At 56.5% G+C, this 23,388-nt stretch overlaps 1 protein-coding gene across 2 annotated transcripts in view; it reads left to right on the top strand.

Annotated features, from left to right (window-relative positions):
- GRAMD4 (GRAM domain containing 4) overlaps positions 1 to 23,388 on the top strand; it is a 96,781-nt gene that overhangs the window by 57,936 nt on the left and 15,457 nt on the right. For both annotated transcript variants that reach the window (XM_020977423.2, XM_020977424.2), the window contains exons 4-8: positions 15,042 to 15,162; positions 18,603 to 18,670; positions 20,828 to 20,960; positions 21,722 to 21,747; positions 22,583 to 22,674. In XM_020977423.2, the coding sequence (XP_020833082.1) occupies positions 15,042 to 15,162; positions 18,603 to 18,670; positions 20,828 to 20,960; positions 21,722 to 21,747; positions 22,583 to 22,674 (440 nt within the window). The remainder of the gene's footprint in view (positions 1 to 15,041; positions 15,163 to 18,602; positions 18,671 to 20,827; positions 20,961 to 21,721; positions 21,748 to 22,582; positions 22,675 to 23,388) is intronic.

The following is a 23,388-nucleotide window of genomic DNA, read 5'->3' as shown; positions in this document are numbered from 1 at the left end:
GAGTTGGGGGGATGGACTTTGGAGATTGTAGTGAATGGAATCTAACAAGGGTAAACTGAGGCAGTTATCTGCATACAGTATCATTTATTAACAGGGGCATGTTACGTGATATTGTAAAGGATGGGTGTCATGATAGAAATTCTGAGACAAAGATCTGAGCAGAATGCATCAGTTTATCAGGTAGGCTGGAAGGAATCTCTCCTGATGACCCAGAGTGAGGGCCCACAGGGCCTTTTAGACCCAGGTGTGTCCTTCCAGGTGGCCGGACAGTACGTTATGGGGACCGCCCCTGGCAGTAAAGCAGTCCCATGGGTGTGTAGGCCGGCCTGCAGTGGGGATGGTCACGTCTCTCCCATTCAGACCAAGTCACCCCTAACTTTGAGAGCCTGGTCCCCTATAGGGCCTGGCCCAAGCTGCTTCTGAGTGTAAGCAGAAGGGAGGGGCCCAGGCCAAGCCGGCTGGAGCAGGTGTCTCTGGGCCACAGTGATCAGACTACTCAGTGCCCCCACCCTTCAGAAGTGAGGTGTGACAGAGGAGGAGGAAAGTTCACTTTACAGATAACTGAACTGGGGCCCAGAGAAGGAAGTGATTCGGCCAGCTTAGGACAGAGCTGGGGCAGAGCCAGGGCCCTGGGCTCCCAGGCCCAGGGGGGTGCGACCATGCCACCTGTCTGTCTTCAGAGGGTGGCTCAGGAGATGGGTGCACAACAGAGGAGGATTCGAACCCCAACCCTCAGGGGATGGGCCCAGAGGAAGGAGGAGCTGAGTCCTGCCATCTCCACAGTGCTGGGCAAGGGTCACCGAACCTGTCTGCCTCAGTTTCCTCACCTGTAAAATGGGGATAATAACAGCCCCCACCTCTGAGCTAATATGTGTAAGATGCTTTGCAAACCTTAACATGTTCTAGAAACTTATTGTCATTGTTATTCCGGATGATTTTAGGCGCTCCTTCCTGGCACTGTGTCAGTGGCCCTCTCAGTGACTGGTAGCTCTGCCCTGAGCTAGTCTGCCCCAAGGACAGCCCCGGTCCCCCCCTGCCCCTACACAGGATGTCCCAGGGCCTGGTCCCCAGGCATATTCTCCCGGCAGAGCATACACGCCTCTTTGTTTTTGTCCCTGTCTAGCACCTAGAACTGGCACATAGTAGGATCGCAGGGTCCTCTGTCTGGAGCTGGGAGGAAACTTAGAGGCCTTGGGTCCAAGCCCCCCATTTTACAGGTGAGGGGACTGACTCCCAGAGAGGTAAAGGAACTGGACCAGTGTCACCCAGGTGGTACACAAGAGAGGAGGATTCGGACCCCAACCCTCTTAGAAGATAGAAGGTGTTTCTGGGCCCAGCCCTGGAGGTCATCATCCACAGGGGTATGAGTTCACGGCTCCCCCCCTCCTCCATCATCATCTGGGGGCTCTAGTGGGGAGGGTGTGAGGGCAACACACGAGGAGAAGAGCTGAGCAGACGTTTCAGGGATGTGTGACTCAGTTTCCCTACAGCTAAGCAGCCCTCGCATACAGAAAAGTGGCCGTGGCTGGGAGCAGGGGCTCTTTAGACAGGTGCTCCAGGATTAATGCCCTGTTTAATAAACACAGTCCCCAGAGCAGCGGGCTCTCAGGCCCCTCCCAGCTCTGACCTTCCCTGTTCTAAGGACCCCCCCCAGACACACATTCCCTGTTCTAAGGTCTCTCCTTCTGTTCCTGATACTCTGCTCTCAGGACCCGCCCAGTTCTGACTTTCCGTGTTCTAAGGCCACCCCATTCCCTGTTCTAAGGCCTGCCCACACACACATTCCCTGTTCTAAGGTCTCTCCTTCCATTCCTCATATTCTTTGCTCTCAGGCCCCTCTGCATCTTAATGTTCTTTTCAGTCATCTCCCCCACCCCTTCTCCAGGAAGCAGATTAGCTCATCATCTTTCTGGGAGAAGAGATGGTGGCCTACAGGCCTGAGAAGGTTTTTCCTAGCTTATTAAATATTAAAGAGTACAAATGGTCCCCTAAGCTGGTGACAGGGGCTCAGGAATATTCCAGTGAAGTCATCAGGCCCGTAGTCCCCTCCCAGGGTGAGGGGGCTGTCCGCTTGTCCTGCTTGCAAGCACCATGTTTGTCCTGAAACCCCCCTGCTCTTGGCCTGGGATGGCATCAGGAGGGGGTCTCCTTGTACTGTCCAGCACAGCCTAAATCAGGTTCTTCCCTCAGCCTGGCCTTGGCCGGGCTGCTCACAAAGGGACAGAGCCACAGTCCTCCCCAGACGTGCTAGTTTGGCATCACGTGCCAGGACGTGGGCTCTGGTGGCCCTAGAGTGAGGCTGCAGGGGAGAGGCTCAGGGTGGGATTTCTGGCTAATTTCATAGAGCCAGAGAACTTTTCAGAGTGGTGTCTAACCTTGGAAGGCACCTATGCTGACCTCCTTGTGTGACAGAGGAGAGAGCCAAGCCCCCATTGACGCAGGGGCTTGTCAGGGTCACACACCTGCTGTCCCAAGCCTGTTGACCACCTCCTCCCCCATCACACTGTCCTCGTGCTGGGTTTGGCGTTTGGCTGAATCTCCTTGGTACATCCTTCTGTTTCCCCATCATTAAATGAGTGAACCCTGCCTCCCCCACGTCATAGTTGTGGGTCCACCCCCTGGGAGGGAGGCTGGTGGGCGCTGACCCTTACACCTCACTGACTTCCTGATTGGTCTGTCTGGCCTGAGTTTGCCTTCCAATCCATCCTCCCAACATCTGTCAAGTTCCTAAATTCCTAAACCCCAGGGCTGACCACATCCCTCCCCTGCATAGTAAACGCCCTGGGCTCCCTAGAGAGTAAGAGTGTTGGACTCGGGAAAGCACCTCCGCACCTCAAGCCCTACTGGGACAGTGGCTCTGAAGGTCATTGTTACCCTCCCCAACATTCCCAGCCAGTGGCATCAGCCCAGTGCCTGGACTGACCTCCTGCTTGGGCTCCCCAGGGTTTTCCCTGGGAGGAGCTGAGTCCCTCTATGTCAGAGCTGGGAAGGGCCTCAGAACAGGGGATGTCAGGGCTGGGAGGGGCCTCAGAGCAGGGTAGGTCATTCAGTATCTCACCCCTCTTTGTGTATGATGGGCAGGTAGACCATCCCTCCTCCAGCTAGAGCAGGCAGGAGGCAGGCGTGCCGGTGGCGTTATCTGGGCACTATTCCTGTCTGGTTGGGGACAGAGTGTGCTGAACATCATGGCTGCTGAGATCACCAAGCTGTCACCCTGTGAACTGCCTCTATATTCGGTGTGTGGTTCTCCCAGTATCTAAAGCAGGGCACATTCTTGGCCGGGTTCAAGTGCCTCAGGGAAAGGCAGCCAGGGCTGTTGGGTTTTTAAATGCCCAAGAGAGTTGGGGGGGGGTGTAACAAATTTGAGGTTCTCTGCAAGCCCGTTCCCCTCTGCTCAGCCTCAGCAGGGAGTACAAGGAGCACTCAGATGGGCTCTGGTCTGGGTGAGGAACAGCTTGCTGGCCATGGGAGCTGTCCCACAGCAGCACTCGTGGGCCCCTGCCCCTGAAGCCATTGGCCTCCTGGGTTTGGTGCCAGAAGGGACATTGGCGATGATGAATCCCAGCCCTCACTTTGTAGATGAGGAGGCTGAGGCCGGAGGGACTCAGCACTGGTTACACAGATGAGAAACAGCAGTGCCAAGATCCGAAACCAGGTCCTAGGAGTCAAAACCCATTGTTCTTTTTTTTTTTTAAACTTTTCCCAATTACATATAAAAAGTTGTTTTTTTAAACATTCATTTTTTAAAATGTTGAGTTCCAAATTCTTTCCCTCTGTCTCTGCAGTTTGGTATAGCTTATATATATGCAGTCATGCAAAACATTTTCATATTAGCATATTGTGAAAGAGAACACAGACCAAAACCCCCCCAAGAAAAATAAAGAAAATTTTTAAAAAGTCTGCTTCGATCTGCATCCAGACTCTGGAGGGGAGAGCACTTTTCATCAGGGTCCTTAGGAGTTGTCTAGATCAGAAGTTACGATGTTGTTACAATGTTACAACTCACATCATAGTTACAATGTTGCTGTTACTGTGTACCCTCTTCTGATTCTGCTCACTTCACTTTGCATCAGTTCATACAAGTCTTCCCAGAAAACCTCCCATTCTTGATGTCACTCCACAGTCCCTGTCCACTGCTTCTGAAGGTCGAAGGCTAAAGAGGGGGGGTGGGTATGGATTTATAGTTGGTGCCTATGGAAGAAAGGGAGGGGACAGAACTTGGTGGATGAGAAGGAGCAGGTTAGCCCATGGGGCTGGAAGTGGGCCTTGAGCAGCTGTCTGGAGCCCTGCAGTGTGAATGCCAGACTGAGGATTTGGTCACTGGAGGAGGGGGAAGGACAGGGTCATACCTGCACCTAAGAAGAGCTGAATGGGGAATGGGTTAGAGGGGGCAGTCAGGCCCCCCCCTCCCACTGGCACACAGTAATCCAGATGTGAGGCGCGGAGGGCCTGCACCAGGGTGGGGCGGAGTCACAGGACCCACGGGGCTTTTACCAAGGTCGAGTTTGCCTGGCTTGGGGACAGATTTTCTGGGGGAACACCAAGGCCCCAAGCCTGAGGACCCTCCACAGGGTACAGAAAAGTTGGGAGTGGGGGAGGGTTTTGGAGGAACAATGACGAATGCTGTTTTGGACATCTCGAGACGCCAACATAGAGATGTCGGGTAGGCAGGTCAGCGAGGGGGCCTGGAGCTCTGGGCAGAATATGCTGATCTGGGAATCACGTGCATAGAAGCTGATGTGGGGGGAGGGAAGGAGAGGATGGGGGTGGGTGGTGGAGTGTGGACATGGGTGATATTCCAGCAAAGGCTCCTGAGGAGAAGTCAGATGTGTGAGAAGAGAGTGTGGAAGCTCGGGGTCCAATGAGGACGATAAGTACCCGAGCTTCAGTGTCTCTGTTTTCTACTGTATGTGGCGTTGGTGCTCGAGGACTCATCTCAGTGAGCATGCAGGAGGGTTCATGGGATAGAGGGGCGCCAGATTGAGATTAAAGCTTAACTTCTCTGGGGGGAGAAAAGAAGCCAAGCTTCCTGATCCAGTGGTCCTCACGACACCATCAAGCAGACAAACCCTTGGGCTGGGAACCCTGACCTTTCAGACGTTGTCCCTGGGACTAGGCAGACTGGCCCCGGAGAACCTGCCTGCCACCAGGCTTCAGGTGGGGTCCTGCCTCACTCCACCACCTTTTGTAGGGGAGCAGGAAGAGCTTTGGGTGACCCTCCCCTCAGGGATCAGTTAGCAGATGCTAATTGGATTGAATCACCTGACTGTGGCCAAGGTGATTCACCTCTCAGCTTCTAGATATGTAATCTGGGATATCAGGTGGGGAAGATTGCCTGGAAGGATTCCAAGGCCCCTTCCAGTCCTGACATTCTGGGTTCTAAGTGCCCTCCCAGCCCTGACATCCCCTGTGCTCAGGCCCCTCCCAGCTCTGACATCCCCTGTGCTCAGGCCCCTCCCAGTCCCTACATCCCCTGCCCTGAGGCCCCTCCCAGCTCTGACATCCCCAGTTGTCAGGCCCCTGCCAGCTCTGATATCCCCTGTTCTCAGGCCCCTCCCAGCTCTGACCTGCATTCTTAGGTTCTTTGGTCCCTCCCACAGGGGACCCTCCTTGTTCTAAGGTCCCCACGTTCTTCTCCTCTGTTCTCCCTGGGGCACTGCTTCGTGGCTGGCTCTGGGGTGCCAGGGTTTCCCCTCAGCTCAGGAGTTTGATTGTTTTGGGCTCAGTACAGACTGAGCCTCAGACAAACACGTTTGCTGGCGGACTTTTTCCTGGGGCCCTTTTGGAGGGGGGCCAGCCTGACATCTCAGCCCTAAACTCGTGCTGAGCAGGGACCAACCTTGTTAAGTACCAGCCAGAGCAGCCCGCTGCCAGGATTGTCCCCATTTTACTGATGAGGAAACTGAGCCTTTTCACAGTGAAGGGATTTGCCCCCAGTAATGAAGCTGGCAAATAATGAGGCTAAGTGTGGAGCCCTGGGCTCCCGCCTGTCCAGGATTTTGGTCCCTTTCCAAAATGCATCCGAAAGGCCCTGTCTTAACACTCTTTCACCTTCCTTCCTGGGTATAACCCCCAACCCCCAAGGAGTTCTTGTTCCAAAGGAAGCTAAGTAGGCCCAGGATGTGGGGGGAGGTGTCCTGGGGGGCGTAGTGTGTGTTCTAGGCTGTCAGAGGGACAGCCAGGAGGGAAAGCAGCTTGGCCGGCCTGCCTGCTGAGGCCGCAGCACCAACCCCCCAGTGGGGGAAGGGGCCCAGGCAGGCCGATGCCAGCGCTGTGAGGAGCTCCTGGGGTGTGAGGGGGCCCCTGGGCTGGAGGCATGGCCCAGGGAAGATGCTCGCTCCAGGTGGCACCAGAAGTGAGCCAGGTTCTCTGTGCCCTGGGCTAATGCCCTGCCTGCTTAGCCACCATAAACCCTCTCTGGCCCTGTTACAGTGGAATTTACCCCAAAGTCGGGGGGACAAGAAAAGGTATATTGTGGGGGGAGCTCCCCATTATTCATTCATTCACCACTGCTGTATGAAGTCTTGCCTTAGTCCAGGGCACAGTCCTGGGCACTCAGGGGCTAACAGTCTAGGAGGGGAGGAGGCCCAGACACAGATGACTCTAACACAAAGACTTGCATACCAGGTACGAGGAGTGGGGAGGGGTGGTGAGGCAGCTGTGGGTGGCCTTGGTTCAGGGGCATCAGGTGTGGGGTGGGCAGTCGTGCCAGGCATGATTGGGCAGGTATGCCAGGTGTGGCCAGGGCCAGGGGGTGGCAAAGCAGAGGATGTGCCTGGGGCAGAGAGGCGTCCAATTTGGCCAAAGCTCCGCTGGCAGGTTAGGCTGGGAAGGCTGGGTCAGAAGCCTGGGCTCTCCCCACGCGGGCGGGCCAGGGTGGCGGTGAGTGCCCTTCTCGGTCGGTGGTGCGGAGGCTCACGCCAAACTGCTTGTTAATCCCCTGCCTCGGCAGAATGCGGAGGGCGCTGCTGTCCCCACCCTCCCACAGTTTCCATCCATTTTCGCGTGGGAGACAGCAGGCCCGCAGGAGGAGACGAGCCTCTTCCCTCTGGGGTCAGTCCAGAATCCAGACCTGGCGCTGGTCGGAGGCGCCCTGGCTGGGCTTTGGGGCGGGGCTCCGGAGGACAGGGGAGACACCTGGCCGGGGCTGGCCGCGCATGTTCCGGCCGCGCCCTTGGACTGCAGCCTGAGGGCCCCTCAGCTCCCCTGCTGGCCTGGAAGAAAGGCGCTTTACTTCAGAACGATCACTTGACTTTTAGTTCTGGCTGGAGCTCGGCTTGCTGAGTCCCGCGCTGAGAGGGTTCCTTCCTAAGAGTCTACCTTCAACAGCTTTAAAAATAGCTGTGAGCTTATCTCCATTCACTCCCAATTACTCTCTTACTGAGGCAGCTTGGGGGGAGGGAAGGGGAAAGGAGGCCGGACTTCCCAGCCCGAGGACAGTTTAGGGGCGCAGATTCTAGAACGGAGCCAGTGATGGAGGTGGTTGCAGGCGCGGGCCCGGGTTCAAATCCTCCTACTGCCTGGGGGACCCAGGGCAGATCCCTTCTCCTCCCCAGGCCTCAGTCTTGGCTTCTGAGCTCCGAGATCCTATGATCCCCGTCCTCATGGGAGGGCCACGACACCCACGCAGATCACGCTACTCTGCAGCAGATCGCGTGAGGTCTGGGGTTTACGCTGCTCCCCATCAAGGGAACGCCTCTAGCCTTTGTACCCAGAAGGCAGCGAATGGTCTGGGAGAGGGCTGGAGACACCAAGGAGGGAGGCGTTGTCAGGGTGGACCCTGAAGCTTGCTAAGACTGGAGCCAGAGGGGGAAAAAACCCTGCTCTGCAAGGATCTCTGCTCCACTGATGTCCAAGCTGCGTGGGCAACTAGCAGAAACATAGACGGCTCAGACCAGTAGGGAAAGTCCTTAAAGGATCCAGACAAAGTGTTCACAAAAGAATTACAAACAAGAATGCTCCCCATCATACATCCAGACAAGCCTGAGGCTTTCCCTTGAAAATTAGCAGAGATGCCCAAAGAGATCAAACAAATGGGAAAAGGACCCACATGTACAAAAATATTCATAGCAGCTCTTTTTGTGGTGGCAAAGAATTGGAAATTGAGAGGATGCCCATCAATTGGGGAATGACTGAGCAAGTCATGGTATATGAATGTAGTGGAATGCTATTTTGCCATAAGAAATAAAGAGCAGGCAGACTCCAGAAAAACCTGGAAAGACTCATATGGTCTGATGCTGAGCGAAGTGAGCAGAACCAAGAGGACTTTGTACACAATAACAGCCATGTTATGTAATGACTAAAAATGTTAAACTGAACCCTTCTCAGCATTACGAGGATCTAAGACATCTCCAGAGGTCTCGGGATGGAAAATGCTGTCCACATCCAAAGAAAGAACTATGGAAGTCCAATCACTATCACTTATTTTTACCTTCTGTTGAGTTTTGTTTCATCTTTCTGATGGTTCCTCCTATTGGTTTTAATTTTTACTTACAACTTCACTAATGTGAAAATATGTTTAATGGGTATGTAAAAAAAAATTAGCAGAGATGACAAAAGACAGCTAATAGTCAATGCCTGACAGGCTGTGGAAAGCTAGGCACACTCGTGCATTATTGGTAGAGCTGCAAGTTGGTACAAGCATTTTGGAAAACTGTCTTGAATTGGGTGAATCAAATGACAGAAATGTCTGTGCCCCTCTGCCCAGAGATCCCACTGCTAGATATATACCCCCAGGGATGTCAGAAACAAAATATTTTCAAAACTACACACCCCAAATAGTGAGAGCAGCCCCTTTTCTGGTAGCCAAGAAATGAAGTGATTGGGGAGCATCTAACTAAGCGAGATGGTCCAGGAGTGCTCCGACTTTCAGTCTCAGGACCCCATTATACTCTTTAAAAGTATTAAGGAGCTTTTATTTATGGGTGTTCTGTCTGCTGGCATTTACCAGGTTGGACATTAGAATGTCTTTATGTTGCTATGAAAGTTGTCTTGACCTCAAGGAGCACCTGAGAGGGACGCCCAGACCACCGTCTGGGAGCTACCAGCTGTGAGGAACGAATCCAGAGAAGCCGAGGGCGAGCTCGAACGAGGGGGTCCCAGCCAGAGACGTGGGTTAGCAGGACAGATGGAAAACTGCTTGTTAGCAGCGGCCCAGCTCGGGTGGGCGTGTCACACGGTGGGGCTGGGGTTGGAGCTGGGAGGGCAGCGTTGGCAGTGCAGCCTGGAAGGGAGAGGGGCACTGGAGGGGGGGCAGGCTCAAGTTCAGAGTGGCATTCAAGGACCACGGGCGAGAGGGACCCTGGCGGGTCCTGCAGACTCAGGAGACCGGCCTGGCGGGAGGTCCCATTTCCCACATGTGTTCAGCATGCCTGTAGCCGTCCCCTGGCTCAGGCTGGGGCCTGGGAGAAATGAGGTTTCCATTGGAAACACCCACTTCTCTTCAATTGTCTGAAAATTGGCCACCCCATCTCTCTCCCTCCTGTCATCGGAGAGGGAAGTTGATGACAGGGGACTTTGCTGCCTTTGTCCTGTGCAAAGCAGGGGACGTATTCAGTGCTGTAATTGACCTCAATCTGTCACTTGGGGGGAGGAGAGAAGCTCCTAATGGCCAATCTCAGCAGTGATGGGGTGGGGGGGTGGTAATCATCCCTCCAGGCAGAGCCACGGAGCCAGGGCCTGCCTCCAGGGGAGCGCCATCTGCTGCGGGGCTGGGGCTGTCAGACCCCCATGGGGAGGAGGAGGGGGCTTGGAGGGGCCCAGTGCCCGGCTTCTGCACCAGCCTGAGCTCCCCTGGGGGGCTGAGCTGTGAGACGGATGCTTAGCACCGTGTGTGTGTGTGTGTGTGTGTGTGTGTGTGTGTGTGTGTCTTTTGGCTGTACACATCAGGGGTCCTGGGTTCATGTCCAGGCTCTGCCGCTTACAAGCTTGGTAACCTTAGGAAAGTCACATCCTCCCTTTCCCAGCCTCAGTTTCCTCATCCATAAAATGGGTTGACAGTCGCAGCCGCAACCCCAAGGGGGTCTCTGTCCTGCTTCTGCACATGCCCTGTGTGGGGGCAGGCTGGCACTGGGGCAGGGGCCAAGAGTCTCTATCTCACCAGGCTTGTGGGTTTGTGGGCACTTTACAGGCTGACACTATGGCTGTTGAACCCCCTCCCCTTCCAGCTCCCTGCCCTCCCCCCAATGGCTCTGCAGGGAGCCAGCCTCTTTTCTTAGATCCTCATTTCCTTTTCAAATGATCCTGGCTAGGATGATGGGGGCGGGGGGGGAATGGAGAAATGGGACGTAGTCGAGCTGGAGGAGGTCTGGGGACAGTCAGTGCCCCCTTGGGAGCCCCAGCCGAGGCCAGAGCCCAATGCCTTTCCTCGGCAGCCCGTTTTTATTGATAACTTCTTTTTTAAAATCACATCATTTCCAGATATAGTTCCCCCCTCTCCCTTTGCAGTGAGCCATCCCTTGCAACAAAGATGTAAAAAGAGGGGGAAAGGGCAGAAGCAACCACTGTAGCAGCCGTGTCTGAGAGTGTATTCAGTATTCCACACCTGTTGTCTCCCACATCTGACCTTCTCAGTTCTGACATTCCCTGTCCTAAAGCCCCTCCCAGCCCAGACATCCTATAATTTTAGGGAGATGCATTTCTTAAAATCTCATCACCTTCATAAAAGCCTTCCCCACCATATCAGTCAGCTTTACCTGCTATCACAGAAAGTGGGACCTGGAAGGGCCCTCCAGGGGAGATACCTTAGCTCTGACCCCCTTCTCTGATCCTGCCTTTCCCTGACTTGGGGTCCCCCCCCCACCCCTGTACTGTTTTCATTCCAACAGAGGGGCCAGGCATCTACCCCAGCTGTGATCTGGGGCGGGGGCAGGGTGAGAGGAGCAGAGAACAGCTGGTCAGGCCCAGGGAGGTCCCTTGGCCACTTAACGGGGCAGAATAACATTGAAAGGGGGTCTCCTGTGTGACGCCAGGCTCCCACCGATTTCGGCCTCTCCTGGGAGAGGCGTCTGCTGAGCCATTGGGAGCTGGCCCTGGTGCTGCCGGGCCATGCTGGTCAGCCTGGCCTTCGAAGCCCTTGACCACGGGGCTGCCTTCAGTCACCTTCCCTCCTTTCTTCCGTGGGTTCCCTGTCCCGGCCACGCAGGCCCATTCATCGTTCCCTCCCTCTCCTCCTGCCCTGACCCAGGTGACCCTGGGAGCTCCCTGAGGGTGGGGGCTGGCTTTGCTCCCTCCCCCTGTCCCCAGCACCTGGCGCTGTGCTTAGCACGCGGTAGGCGCTCAATAAATGCCAGTCAATGCGTTGGCGCAGCATGTGCCCCCCTCCTCCACCTGGCTGGGAGCCGCTGGGGCTTGCCCAGCAGATGTGGGGACCTTCCCCTCCCCGTGCTCCCGGGGCACTTTGCCTCCTTTCTCTTCGTGCCCATCTGCCCTAGCCCCAGGCTGTAGGAAGCTCCTTAGGGCAAGCACTGCTCATTCTCCAGCCCTCCAGCGGAGGGGTCTGACCAGACTCAGAAAAAAGACCCCGGGGCAGAGGGGAGACTGGACCTTGATCCTTGTTCCCAGGTCGGATCCCTCTTTATTATATTCCAGGCCAAAGCCCAGTTTAGCACAAGGCTGTGACTAGACAGTCTCCGGAGCCCTCCAACCAATCTCTTCCCTCAGCTCCCACGGTGGCCCCCAACCCCCTCCCCCTCCCCAACAGGGCTCTCTGCCTGGAATGGGGCTCCCCTCTGCATCCCCACCCCCACCCCGGGTCTCTCTGCCTGGCTCCCCTCTCCATCCTCCCCCCTGCCTCACAGGTCTCCCTTCTGGGGAGGGGCTCCCCTCTCCATCCCTCCCCACCTCCCAGCCGCGGGTCTCTCTGCTGAGAGAGGCCGGGGTTCATCTCCATAGTCTCAGATCCCAGATCAGCTCCTAGGCCGAGCTCTGTGCCGGGCACAGGGGGAGGTCCCTGCCCTCACGGAGCTGCCAGCCTCTGGTAGGAGACCAGATGCGAGCCTAGAGAATGACTGAGACCTGGCATTGCCCAGAAGACCCATCAGAGGGGAACCCTGCACCTCAGAGGACACTTGAAGGAAGGCTTCCTGATGGAGGAGGCTTTGGGAAGGGTCACTTGGGTATACTGGGTAGTTCTCTTCCTTTTAATAATTCTCTCAAGGGCTGGGGGGGGGCTGTGGAGTGAATCGTGGGTGACATAAACACCAGAGATGTCAATCAAAACCCAGGTTTACAACCATTAAGGCATCCAGTGGGTAGTGGGAAGGTCTGGCTTCCTGAGGACTGGCCATTGAAGGGGACTTGGAGCTCAGAGCTGTCCTGAAAACCTGGCCTGCTGAATTTAGCCACCAAGCCCTGGTTGACCGACTCGAGTTGAAACCCAGGGCACAGACCACCCCCAGAGGGGGCAGAGAGGCTGTCTTGTGAGGAAGGATGAAGGGCCCAGGAACAGAGGGAGGAGACATGAACGAAGGGGCTGGGGAAGGGGGGTCAGGGCAGAGGAAAGAGGAGGAGGCCTAGGGGGACATTCACAGCTGATGCCTTTCAGTGTGGCCCAGGAATGTGGGGTGATTTGGGCAAGGACAGGAAGTCAGGAGGAGAGGAGGCCCATAGGGAATTCTGGGAGCAGCCCAGGAAGGAGGGTTCTGCAGAAGCAGGATTTGGGGGTGTCACTATTGGGGGACCACTGGGGCTAAGGAAGGGCCCCTGGGCTGGGGAGCAGAGAACCTGGCAGTGCCAGCACCTGGCCTGGGCCTCAGTTTCCTCGGCTGTCAGAGGGGCTTGGGCTCTGAGGTCCCTTCCTGCTCTGCTCCCATGATGTTATTAGAGAACATTGTTCACCGAGCTTCTGTCTCCTGGAAGCCACTGAGGCTCATTTTCCCAGGCTGGGCTTTCCTGGATGCTGAGGTGGAAACCTGGCCTGCTTCCCTGGCCCCTGAGTGCCCAGAGTCTGGGGCTTCCTGGGAATGCTGCCGGCAGCCCCGGAATGCAGTCCAAAGGCTGTGGGCCGGTTTCCTTGGTTCACTGGTGTGGATCCTGGCAGGCCTGAGTGACTGGAGCAGTTGGCATTTACTCACTGGGGGCTGGGAGGGAGGCCTGTTTACTCTGAAAAGAATCTCAGTTTCCCAGCTTACTCACTCAGGAGGCCATGGCATTCCTAATGGCTGTCTCATCTTGGGAAGCTGAGATGTGAATGAGCCAAAAACCACGGTGAAGAGGAAGGATGATGAAAGCCCAGCATGACCCGGCTGGGCTGGGCCCCTGTTTCCTCACCTGGAACTTTACAGATGGGGAAACTGAGGCTGAGGGGAGGAAGTACCATGCCTTCCCCTGGTCGCCAGGGTCACTGAGTGTGCCGGAGGAGGATTTCAGAAGGGCAGAGGTAGCTGTGAGGCCTCCCTGCCAGCCAGGACCCATTTTATTTTTCACATGTCATGCTGTTGCTCACAGCAGATTTTTATAAAACGCTGTCCTCACCACAGCCCTTTGACAGAGGGGTCCTTCGGTCACCCTGAGGTGCCCCTTGCACCCTGCCCTCCTCCCCCAGCTCAGCCTTGGCCTGACTGCCTCCCCACGCTGCACCCGGCACTTGGTGGGGATTTGGTTTTGAGTTCTGCCATCTGGAGAGAGGGAGGCTGTTGGGCTGGGGTCCAGGAAGGGCCTCCTGTCCTTGGCGTTGACTCAAAGAAGGTCCCATTTCCCCTTGCTCACCAGCCCACGGGAGCCAAGCCCACCCAGCTAACAAGACAAACAAGGGGAGAAACGCTGCCCGGCCACACGGTCTGTGTCCCAGGCCCTTGCTGGGGCTCTTCATGGCTGCCCAAGACTGCATTTCCTGTTCCCTCATAAGGCCCTGGTCAAGGAAGAGAGAGGCCACAGCCTGACTGTGCAGGCAGAGAGGGGAAGCCCCTGGGGACAGAGGCCTGCCAGAGGCAGTGGGGAGCCGGTGGATACGCTCTTGGGGCTCCCTGGCCAGCTGTGTCAAGGTGGCCCTTCCCTGGTCCGGAGACTGCTACTCCATTTTACAGATGAGGAAACTGATGGTCATAGTAGCAGGGCTCCACAGCTTCTGTTTTGAGTCCAGCACTTGGCAGTCTGCCCTAGGGGAGAGAGAGAAGCTGGAAAACCTGGGTTCAAATACCACCTGAGCTCAGAGGCAGTGCCAGGGCTCCTGGTAGGTAGACCCACCAGGCTGGCCTGCTATGTTTCACTCTCTCCCTCCTCAGCCCAGAGCAGTTGCTTTGACCACAGGCACAGGGAGGGAACTTAGAGACCACTGAGTCCAACAGAGTGGGAAACTGAGGTTTAGGGCAGAAGTGGGGCTAAGCTTCCAAGCCACAGCCTCGAACTCAGGCCCTCTGGTTCCAAACCCTCTATTGCTGTGCTCTCTTGCACTTGTCTGAGGACCGTGGCCCCTGGGTGAAAGCCCTGGGGTTCCCGTGGCCTGACACCAAGCTTCCACCCCCAGAAACACCTGCCTGGCCCGCTGGCCTCTGGGCTGGCCCCTTAGCTAGCATGCACACGTCCCAGTGAAGGACTCGATGCCCCTAAATCTCTGGTCCCGTGGTACCCCGTCCTTTCTCCGTGTATGTGGAAGTCACCGTGCCTGTGAGCAGCAGGGGTCACAGTGCGTGTAACAGTGGGGGGTCCCAGTCCCCCTCGGCCGGGAAGCCTGAGCCAGGCCCCGTGGGAGCCCGCTGCATCCTAGGAAGCCCAGTCACTGGAGGCAGGAAGGCACAGGACTGCGTTGGGGAGGAGGGGGGTCATTGGTGACACCATTACTAGTCTAAGGTGGCCGTGGGGCGGCATCCTTGGGGGAGTGCAGCGCATCAGAATGTCTGGTAAGAGTAAGTGAATGCACTATGAGATCCCCGGAGCAGCGCCAGGGGCTCCTAGGTCACAGTGTTGGGGGGTCCTTCTGGGCATCGCTGCCTCAGTCCCAGGTCCGCCTCTCTGGGGCACACGGCCTGTTCCCAGGCTGCTTCTGGGGGAAGGAGAGTTCCTGCGGGCCGCGGGGAGCTCACTCCCTCCCTTTCCCCCAACAGAAGAGGAGCTCCGGAAACTGAGAGAGGAGACCAATGCCGAGATGCTGAAGCAGGAGCTAGAGAAGGAGCGGCAGCGGCGGCTGGAGCTGGAGCAGAGATTCCAGGAGGTCCTGAAAACCAGGCAAGGGCACAGCGGGGAGCAGGGGGAGGAGCTGGGAGAGCATGGTGGGGGAGGCTCCCTGGCCCGGGCCCTGCGAGCAGGAGCTGGGGCCCCCAGGGATCGGCAGCCTGAGAAACCCCGAGGGAGGCCCCTTGGACGGCCAGACAGCGCCCCCAGCCTTCCCTGACCTCCCCTGGGAAGGAGCCGCTCCTCCCCTCCACAAGCAACCCAGGCATTTCTCCGGTGGTGAGGGCCACCCTTCTTCCTCCTCAGACACTGTCTGTGTGACCCTGGCCAAGTCACTTGACTTTTTTGTTAGCTCAGCTACCTCACAGGGTGGTTGTGAGAAGTGCTCGGAGCCTGGCACATAGTAGGGGTTTTATAGAGCTCATCCCAGGCCTCTTCTTTCGTTCACCGCCCCCTCCCCAGCACAAGCCCAACTTCCTGGCAGCCCAGGCCCGCTCAGCTCAGTGGCCACCACCTGGCACTGTCCGTGGCTCTGGTTCTGACTCAGCTCACAGTTGTCATGCCCCAGCCTGGGCCCAGACCCGGACACAGCAGCGCCCGAGAAGGTCAGACCCAAAGCTGGACACTGTGCCCCTGGTCCTCAGGAATGACCCTTCTGGAGGAGAACCCTGGGTTTGCAGTCAGAGATGCTGGGCTCAGACCTGGCCGAGTCACCTACTCCATCCTGGGCCACTGCTTCCCATGCTGTCCAGTGAGGAGAAGGGCACACCAGAAGCCGTCCAGGAATCGCTGTCGAGTTGGCCGTGGGTGGGAAGCCCCGTCTGTTCGGGCCGTTGTTGGGCAAGAGGCTTACCTGAAACCAGAGCCGCCCCGAGGGCGCCATGCCCGCCCCCACGGACAGGGGCAGGGCTGCTTCCATGAGATTAATCTGGATCCTAGACAGCCCTTCTTCACATCCGCTAAGGGGGCATTTCACAGGAGGTTTAATTTTCATTTTTAAAAAAGTGTTTTCAGCGCCAACATCTAAAAGAAAAGAGACAGCAAGAGCATTCAGGTCCCCGGGGGCCCTTCCGGCCCCACACGCATGTCCTTTATCTGTCCGTTGGTGTGTCCATACACGCCCGAGCTGGGACCTGCTGACCTCGTTTACCGGCCCTTTGCTGAGCAGGGCCCAGAGGGGCGAGAGGGGACAGGCTGGACCTCCTGACACACGGTGCAGTGTTCACGCTCCTGCCTTGCTGCAGGGACACGAGCATCGTAATAGCACCTCCCGTGTGCTGGGCCCTGGGCTGAGCACTTCACAAATACTGTCTCGTGGGATCCTCACGACAGCCCTAGGAGGCGGGGGCTGCTGCTCTCCCCACTTTACAGATGAGGAAACTGAGGCAGACAGAGGGGAAGGGACTTGTCCAGGGTCACCCAGCTAGGAAGTGTCTGAGGCCGGATTTGAACTCTCTACACCGCCAGGCTGTCCCCACATGAGACACAGCTTGAAGGACTTTGCTTTACTTGGCTGTGCAGATTTCTTGCAAGGGTTTTTCTTTGTTTGCAGTGGGGGAGGGAAACATTTAATTCCACTTAGATTTCTACACTTGATCTTTCTGAGTCGGTCTGATGGGGTCCAGGGACCCCTGCCTCAATTCAGAAGGAAACTAGCTATTGTGAAGGATAGGCAGTGCAATCACCATGTGAAAAACAAAGTCAAGGCCACAGATCCCATGTTAAGAACTGCTGGGCTGGGCTCTGTCTTTTCTCTGTTAGACTGGAATCCCCCTGAGGACAAGGTGGGATGGCGGGGCTGAGTCATGTCATCCAACCCACTTGTTTTACAGGAGAGGAAACTGAGGCCCAGGTGGGTGTGACTTGGCCAAAGGCTCTGCACTGCCCAGCAGGAGGGCCCGGCTCTCCCCCTTCTGCACTGAGCTGCTCTGGGAGCTTGAGTGGCCTTGGGGAGGCACCCCACCCCCACCCCCCCCATGCTGGGGTACAGCCCTCCACGTGCGTGCACTGACAGGAACTGTATTCTTACAGAATCCCTTCTGTTTTGTGGCCTCTCTGAAGGCGCAGCTCCCGTTCTATGTGTGTGGAGCTGGGCGCTTCTCAGCAGGGGGAAGGCCTTCAGCGTAGCCCTCCCCAAGGGGCCCACGACGAGCGCTCAGAGGATGCTGGCCGGCAGTCCGGGGCCGTGGGGGCCTGAGGGCCCACCTTGTTAGGCTCCGAGAGGCCGAGGGTGACTCTGGGCCTCAGCCCAGGCTGCCAGCTTGTGCCGGGGTGGCTGTCTGTGCTAGTGCAGTGATCATCCAGGACAGATCCTAATGTACTGAATGTCCACCTTCCCCCATGGCCTGGTGGGCAATTTGGATGAGGGGTGAGGAAGGGAGCTGAAGGTCCTGGCCTAAGGAAGCAGCAGCCTTGCTGAGTAAGAGCCTGGGTGGCCCCAAAGAGCTGGGTTCAAATCCTGGCCTTGCTCCCTTCTTACACTTTGTGACTATGGGAAAGTCCCTTTCCATTCCCCCGGCAGCATCCAGGCCCTGTGTGATTTAGATCGACCGTATCCTCTGTCAGACCAGGGCTCCCTGAGGGCAGGCTCCGAGTCTTTGCCTCTTTCTGTGTCCTGAGTGCTTAGCCTGGTGCCTGGCACACAGTAGGCACCCAGTGGCACAAGGACATGGGTGTTCTGATCTGGGCTGACCTGGATGCAGCTCAGAGCTTTTGTGCCCAGGAGTGAGGAGGCCCTGCCGATTGGCTACTTCTGAGTCCCTCCCCAGTGGGCTCAGAGCTGCCCGGGCAGTGGTGCCAGCTGGCAGCCACCCTCCAGTCCCCCTTTTCCTTTCCCAGACATCAAGCCTTGTTAATAAGGCAGGGAAAGCTGTGTACTGGCCTTGGGGGGTGGGAGATGAGGGCTGGGCAGGGGAGGGGTTTCTCTTCATTCCTTCCTGATAATGGAGCCCATTTCCATGGCCCTGGGAGTCTCTGAATCCCTTTCCCCTCAGCAGCCCCTTAGGTGGGGCAGGGCCCTGCCCCTTGTTTGTAGGTGGGTTTGGGCAACTAAGGCCCCAGGGGGGAGGGGTTCAGAGACCTGTCCACAGCCTCACCCCTTACAGGTCTGGAATTCAGAACTTTGCAGTCCTAGTGGTCTGTTAAATGAGTCACCATTGTAAAATGCTCAGCACGGTGCCTGGCACGCACCAGGGGCTCAATAAATGCTTGTGCTCTTTCTCTTTGCCCTCTTGGCCAAAACCCATTGCCTTTCAAGTTCTGACTGACTCTGTAAGTGATGTGCCACCAGGCTCTGCTACCTTTGCAACAAACATCTCTGCATAACAAAGATGTTGCTCTGCCTACTTGGTCCAGACCTGAATGGAAAGGGCATCGAAGCTGACCTCCTCCTGCTGATGAGGAAATGCCCCTCAGGGAAGTGACCAGCATTAGGCCTTATGTGTAAGAAGCTGTAGCAGCCTCCTACTAAGCGCTTCTTCTCTCCACCCCCACAGGGCCGAGGAGCCACCCCCCCAGCAGCCCCCCAAGGGACCGGCGACGACACAAACCAACCACGGCTCAGGTGTGTGTCAGCATGGCCCTTCCCCAACAGGGTTGATCCTGTCTGCACTTGCACTCGGCACACAGGGCAGGTGGGGTTCTGGGTTCATACCCACAAACGGTGAACAGCCCGGGCCCAGGGCTCCTCCCCATTCCCCACAACCAGAGTGTGACCCGTGTAAGCCAAAGCATGACGTGGCACCTAGCTTCGAAGAACCTTGGAACGTGGGATGTCAGAGGAGGGAGGGGCCTGAGAACATGGGATGTCAGGGCTGCCCAGGAGAGCTGAGAAGGCCCCTTGTTGTCTAGTCCAACTGCCTGATTTTACAGAGGAGAGAGCTGCTCTGTGAAGTAGTAATTCACCATTCTGGTCCATCTTTCAGTCTTGTGAGTCTGATTAGCACGAGTCTGGGCCTTTCTGGGGGGCCCTTAAAGTCCCGTTCTTGGTCCCCTGGGGGCTGTACCTCCGCAAAGCTGCCCCGTGAGGCTCTGCCAGCGGGGGATCAGTGCTCAGAGGATCATCTTAGCTGCCCACCTTCTTTTCTTCTGCCTCGTCCCCCTTTCCTGTCTGTCTTCTTTCCCTTTCTCTCTCTCTCTCTCTCTCTCTTCTCTCTCTCTCTCTCTCTCTCTCTGTCTCTGTCTCTTTCCTTTCTCTCTCTCCTCTCTCTCTCTCACAGACACACACACCTGCACACATACACACGCATAAGCACACTCTCCTTCCCTGTCTCTCCCTTTCTTCTGTTCCTTCCCTCTCTTTCTCTTTCTCTCTCCCTCTCCCTCTCTCTCTCCTGTCTTTGTCTGTCTGTTTCCTTTCTCTCTCTCCTCTTTCTCTCTCTCTCTCTCTCACACACACACACATACACGCACACGCACACACACACATACATGTGCACCTACTCACATACACGCACATAAGCACACTGTCCCTCCCTGTCTCTCCCTTTCCTCTCTGTTCCTTCTCTCTCTCCTCTCTCTCTCTCTCTCTCCCCCTCTCTGTCTCTCTCTCCTCTGTCTCTGTCTCTTTCCTTTCTCTCCTCTCTTTCTTTCTTTCTCTCTCTCTCTGTCTCTCTCTCTCCCTCCATCTCTTTTTTCTCTCTCTCCTCTTTCTCTCTCTCTCTCACACACACACACACACACCTGCACACATACACGCACATAAGCACACTCTCCTCCCTGTTCTCCCTTTCCTCTCTGTTCCTTCTCTCTCTCCTCTCTCTCTTTCTCTCTCCCCCTCTCTGTCTGTCTCTCTCCTCTCTCTGTCTCTGTCTCTTTCCTTTCTTTCTCCTCTTTCTCTCCTCTGTCTCTCTCTCTCTCACATACACACATATGCACACACACACACACACCACCTGCACACATACACGCACACAAGCACACTCTCTCTTCCTCCCTGTCTCTCCCTTTCCTTTGTGTTCCTTCCCTCTCTTTCCTCTCTCTCTCTTTCCTCTCTGTTCCTTCTCTCTCTTTCTCTCTCCCTCTCCCTCTCTGTCTCTCTCTCCTCTCTTTCTATCTCTTTCCTTTCTCTCCTCTTTCTCTCTCTCTCTCTCTCTCATACACACACATATGCACACACGTGTACACACACACACATGCACCTGCTCACATACACGCACATAAGCAACTACTCTCTCCCTCCCTGTCTCTCCCTTTCCTCTCTGTTCCTTCTCTCTTTCTCTCTCTCCCCTCTCTCTGTCTCTGTCTCTGTCTCTTTCCTTTCTCTCTCTCCTCTCTCTCTTTCCTTCTCTGTCTCTTTCTTTTCTCTCTCTCCTCTTTCTCTCTCTCTCTTTCTCACACACACACACGCACCTGCACACATACACGCACATAAGCACACCCTCCCTGTCTCTCCCTTTCCTCTCTGTTCCTTCTCTTTCCTCTCTCTTTCTCTCTCTTTCTCCCTCTCCCTCTCTGTCTTTCTCTCCTCTCTCTTTGTCTCTGTCTCTTTCCTTTCTCTTTCTCCTCTTTCTCTCCTCTGTCTCTCTCTCTCACACACACACATGTGCACACACACACACATACGCATGCACACACACACCTGCACACTTACACGTGCACAAGCACACTCTCCCTCTCTGCCTCTCCCCAGCCCATATTTGTGCCCTGGTCCCCAGAGAGAGCTGCCCCACCCTGGTTTCACCCCACATTTACCCCTCCTTATTTTCCTGGCTCCTTCCAGATAAACGCAGCCAGATGATGCGCTCTCGGGTGCAGAAGTGGTTCTACGACAGGTTTGGGGAATACGTGGAAGATTTCCGCTTTCAGCCTGAAGAAAGCGCAGTGGAAACCGAGGAGCCGCTGAGCGCCAGAAGGTACCCCCCCACCCCTGCGCCGCAATGGGTGCCAGCAGCAGGTGGCCTCTGTGCTCGATGGGGGCCCTTGGACCACAGGAGGAATCCTCGGCCTTTTTTATGAAGAGATCATAGGGTTTGTGGTAGAAGGGACTTTCCAGACCATCAGGGCCAATCTCCTCATTTTATAGGTGAGGAAACTGAGGCCCAGAGTGGGTGGGAGCACAGAGGCAGAGCAGCCAGCCTGGGGTTTGAGCCCACAGGTGCTAACTGCCAGCCCTGCCTCCCCAGGGGCCTCCTGTCTCCAGGGCTGTCCTCCCCAAAGACAGGCCGTTTGATGCATGAGAACGGCTTCAGACCTAGGAAGTGCTGAAAGGAATTGGGGGAGGGGGCAGACCTGGGATTTCCCAGAGAGGACATTGTGCCCTGCCCTGTGCAGATCGCCACCTCACCGGCAGCTTAGCCTCAGACTAGTGTTGCCTGGGGGCACAGAGAGGTTACAAAATCTGCCCCAGCACCCAGCCAGGACAGATCAGAAGTGGGATTCGAATCCAGGTCTTCCTGGCTGCCTCTGCTGGGCATGTACCACTGAGGGCTGTGCAGCCTCCTGACGAGCGGGCCAGAATGTGTGCTGGGGGCGCGCCTGCGGCCCCAGCCTGGCCCCCGCCTGCCCTGCTTGGCCCTGGAGAGATCGGAAGCCAGCTGAGGGCAGGGCCCCGGTCTGCTCAGTGAGACGCTCCTGGGCACCCAGCCTGGACTGAACGACGTTCTCTCTCTTCTAGGTTAACTGAAAACATGAGGAGGCTAAGTAAGTGCCGGGCCGGTCCCTCCCTGACCAAAATCGAGACACCCCCCCAGTAGCTTCTGAGAATGAGCGGGTTCCCGGGTCCCCCAGCCTCAGGCTGGCTGCTCACAGCCAGGAACTGAGCTCTGTGTGTGGCCAAGGCCCTGGGTCTCTATGGGCTCCCGGGCCCACGGGTGTGGAGGGGAAGCAGGCCCTGCCCCGAGGGGGCCCCTCAGGGGCTCCCCCACTGCCTGGGTGACACCAGGAAGGCCCATTTCTGTGAATCACGCAGGCATGTTCCCCTCAGCTTTTCTGGGAGATTGAGAATACCAAGGGGGTTATCCAGCCTCCCTCACAGAGGGGGAAACTGAGGCATGGAGGGTTGTTATTTTACTTGCCCAATGCCACACAGCCATGAAGGGCCAGGGCTTGGACTAGAACCCAGGGCTCTGGTCCCCAGTTCCACACTCCGGCCAATGCACCATGATGCCCCCTTCCTCCCCTGAATGTTGTTGTTTGCTGACTTCAGCAGCCAGACCTGGGCTGGGAAGCACTGGCCGGGGTGGCCAGCTTTCCCGTCCCCCACAGAGCCCTCATCTCCATTCACGCGAGCAGGGAGAGAGGAGGGGGCAGCCCCCGGAACCATACAGACCCACTCGGTGGGCTTCGGGGGAGGTCCCAAGCCAGCCCGGCTTTCTTTTCCATTCAGTGAATGTGAGGCCCTGGGCTTGCCCGCGCCTCAGCTGCTCATTCAGGAGTTTTTGGCCACAGCTGACTGCATCCTTTGAAAAGCATCCGTGGGAAGGGGTGGCCAGGAGATGGGGCCTGACTGGGAAGGGCCCTTGTGCTTTCTTCCCAGAGCGTGGTGCCAAGCCCGTCACAAGCTTTGTGAAGAATCTCTCTGCCTTATCCGACTGGTATTCTATCTACACCTCTGCTATCGCCTTCATTGTAAGTGGGTTTTCTGGGGATGTCACCGTCCTTGAAATATTTGTGTTAGCACTCCTGCTTGGGATCACGTGGGGAGTGTCCGCAGCCCAGGGCCTCGTGGCAGGGAGCAAGGGTTCTGTTACTCCTTTGTTAATGTTTGTATTCCTGCCCATCCGCCCATCCATCCATCCATCAGTCAGTACGCTGAGTTATCCAGTTCTGTCCGTCCATCCAGTCGTCCGTTCTGTCATTCATTCACTTATCTGTCCATCCACCTCTCCATGCAGTCCTCCATCCATTCATCCATTCATCTGCCCCCTCATTCATTCATTTGTCCACCAGCTAGTTGTCTAACCAGTGATTCTTGAATGTGGCCCTCATACTAATCAGACGCCCCCTGTGGGGGCAGCTGGGTTCTTTTATGTTCCCTTTATCTCTCGCATTTCTCCTGAGGGTCCAAACCACAGTTTGTGACTTAGAGCTGAGTTTGTAAGCAGAGGCCCTGAGCTGAAAGGGGCCTCAGTGGCAGGAGCGTGGCCTGGCCCTCCTGGGCGGTCATGCAGCCTCTGTGCGGCATCTCTCGGGGATGGAGAACTCCCTCCCTCTGAGGCGTCCCACCATGGGAGCACTCAGTGGGAGGAGGCTTCTCCTCCCTGCACTCCCCTTCCCCCTGCTCCTTCATCTGCTCCCTGGAGCCCAGCAGGACCCTCCAGGCCGTCTTCCGCCGGACGTGTC

The sequence above is a fragment of the Phascolarctos cinereus genome, unplaced genomic scaffold, assembly GCF_003287225.1.
Source record: "Phascolarctos cinereus isolate Bilbo 61053 unplaced genomic scaffold, phaCin_HiC Scaffold_1;HRSCAF=81, whole genome shotgun sequence".
Taxonomy (NCBI): domain Eukaryota; kingdom Metazoa; phylum Chordata; class Mammalia; order Diprotodontia; family Phascolarctidae; genus Phascolarctos; species Phascolarctos cinereus.
This window is presented reverse-complemented; position numbering and strand designations above follow the sequence as displayed.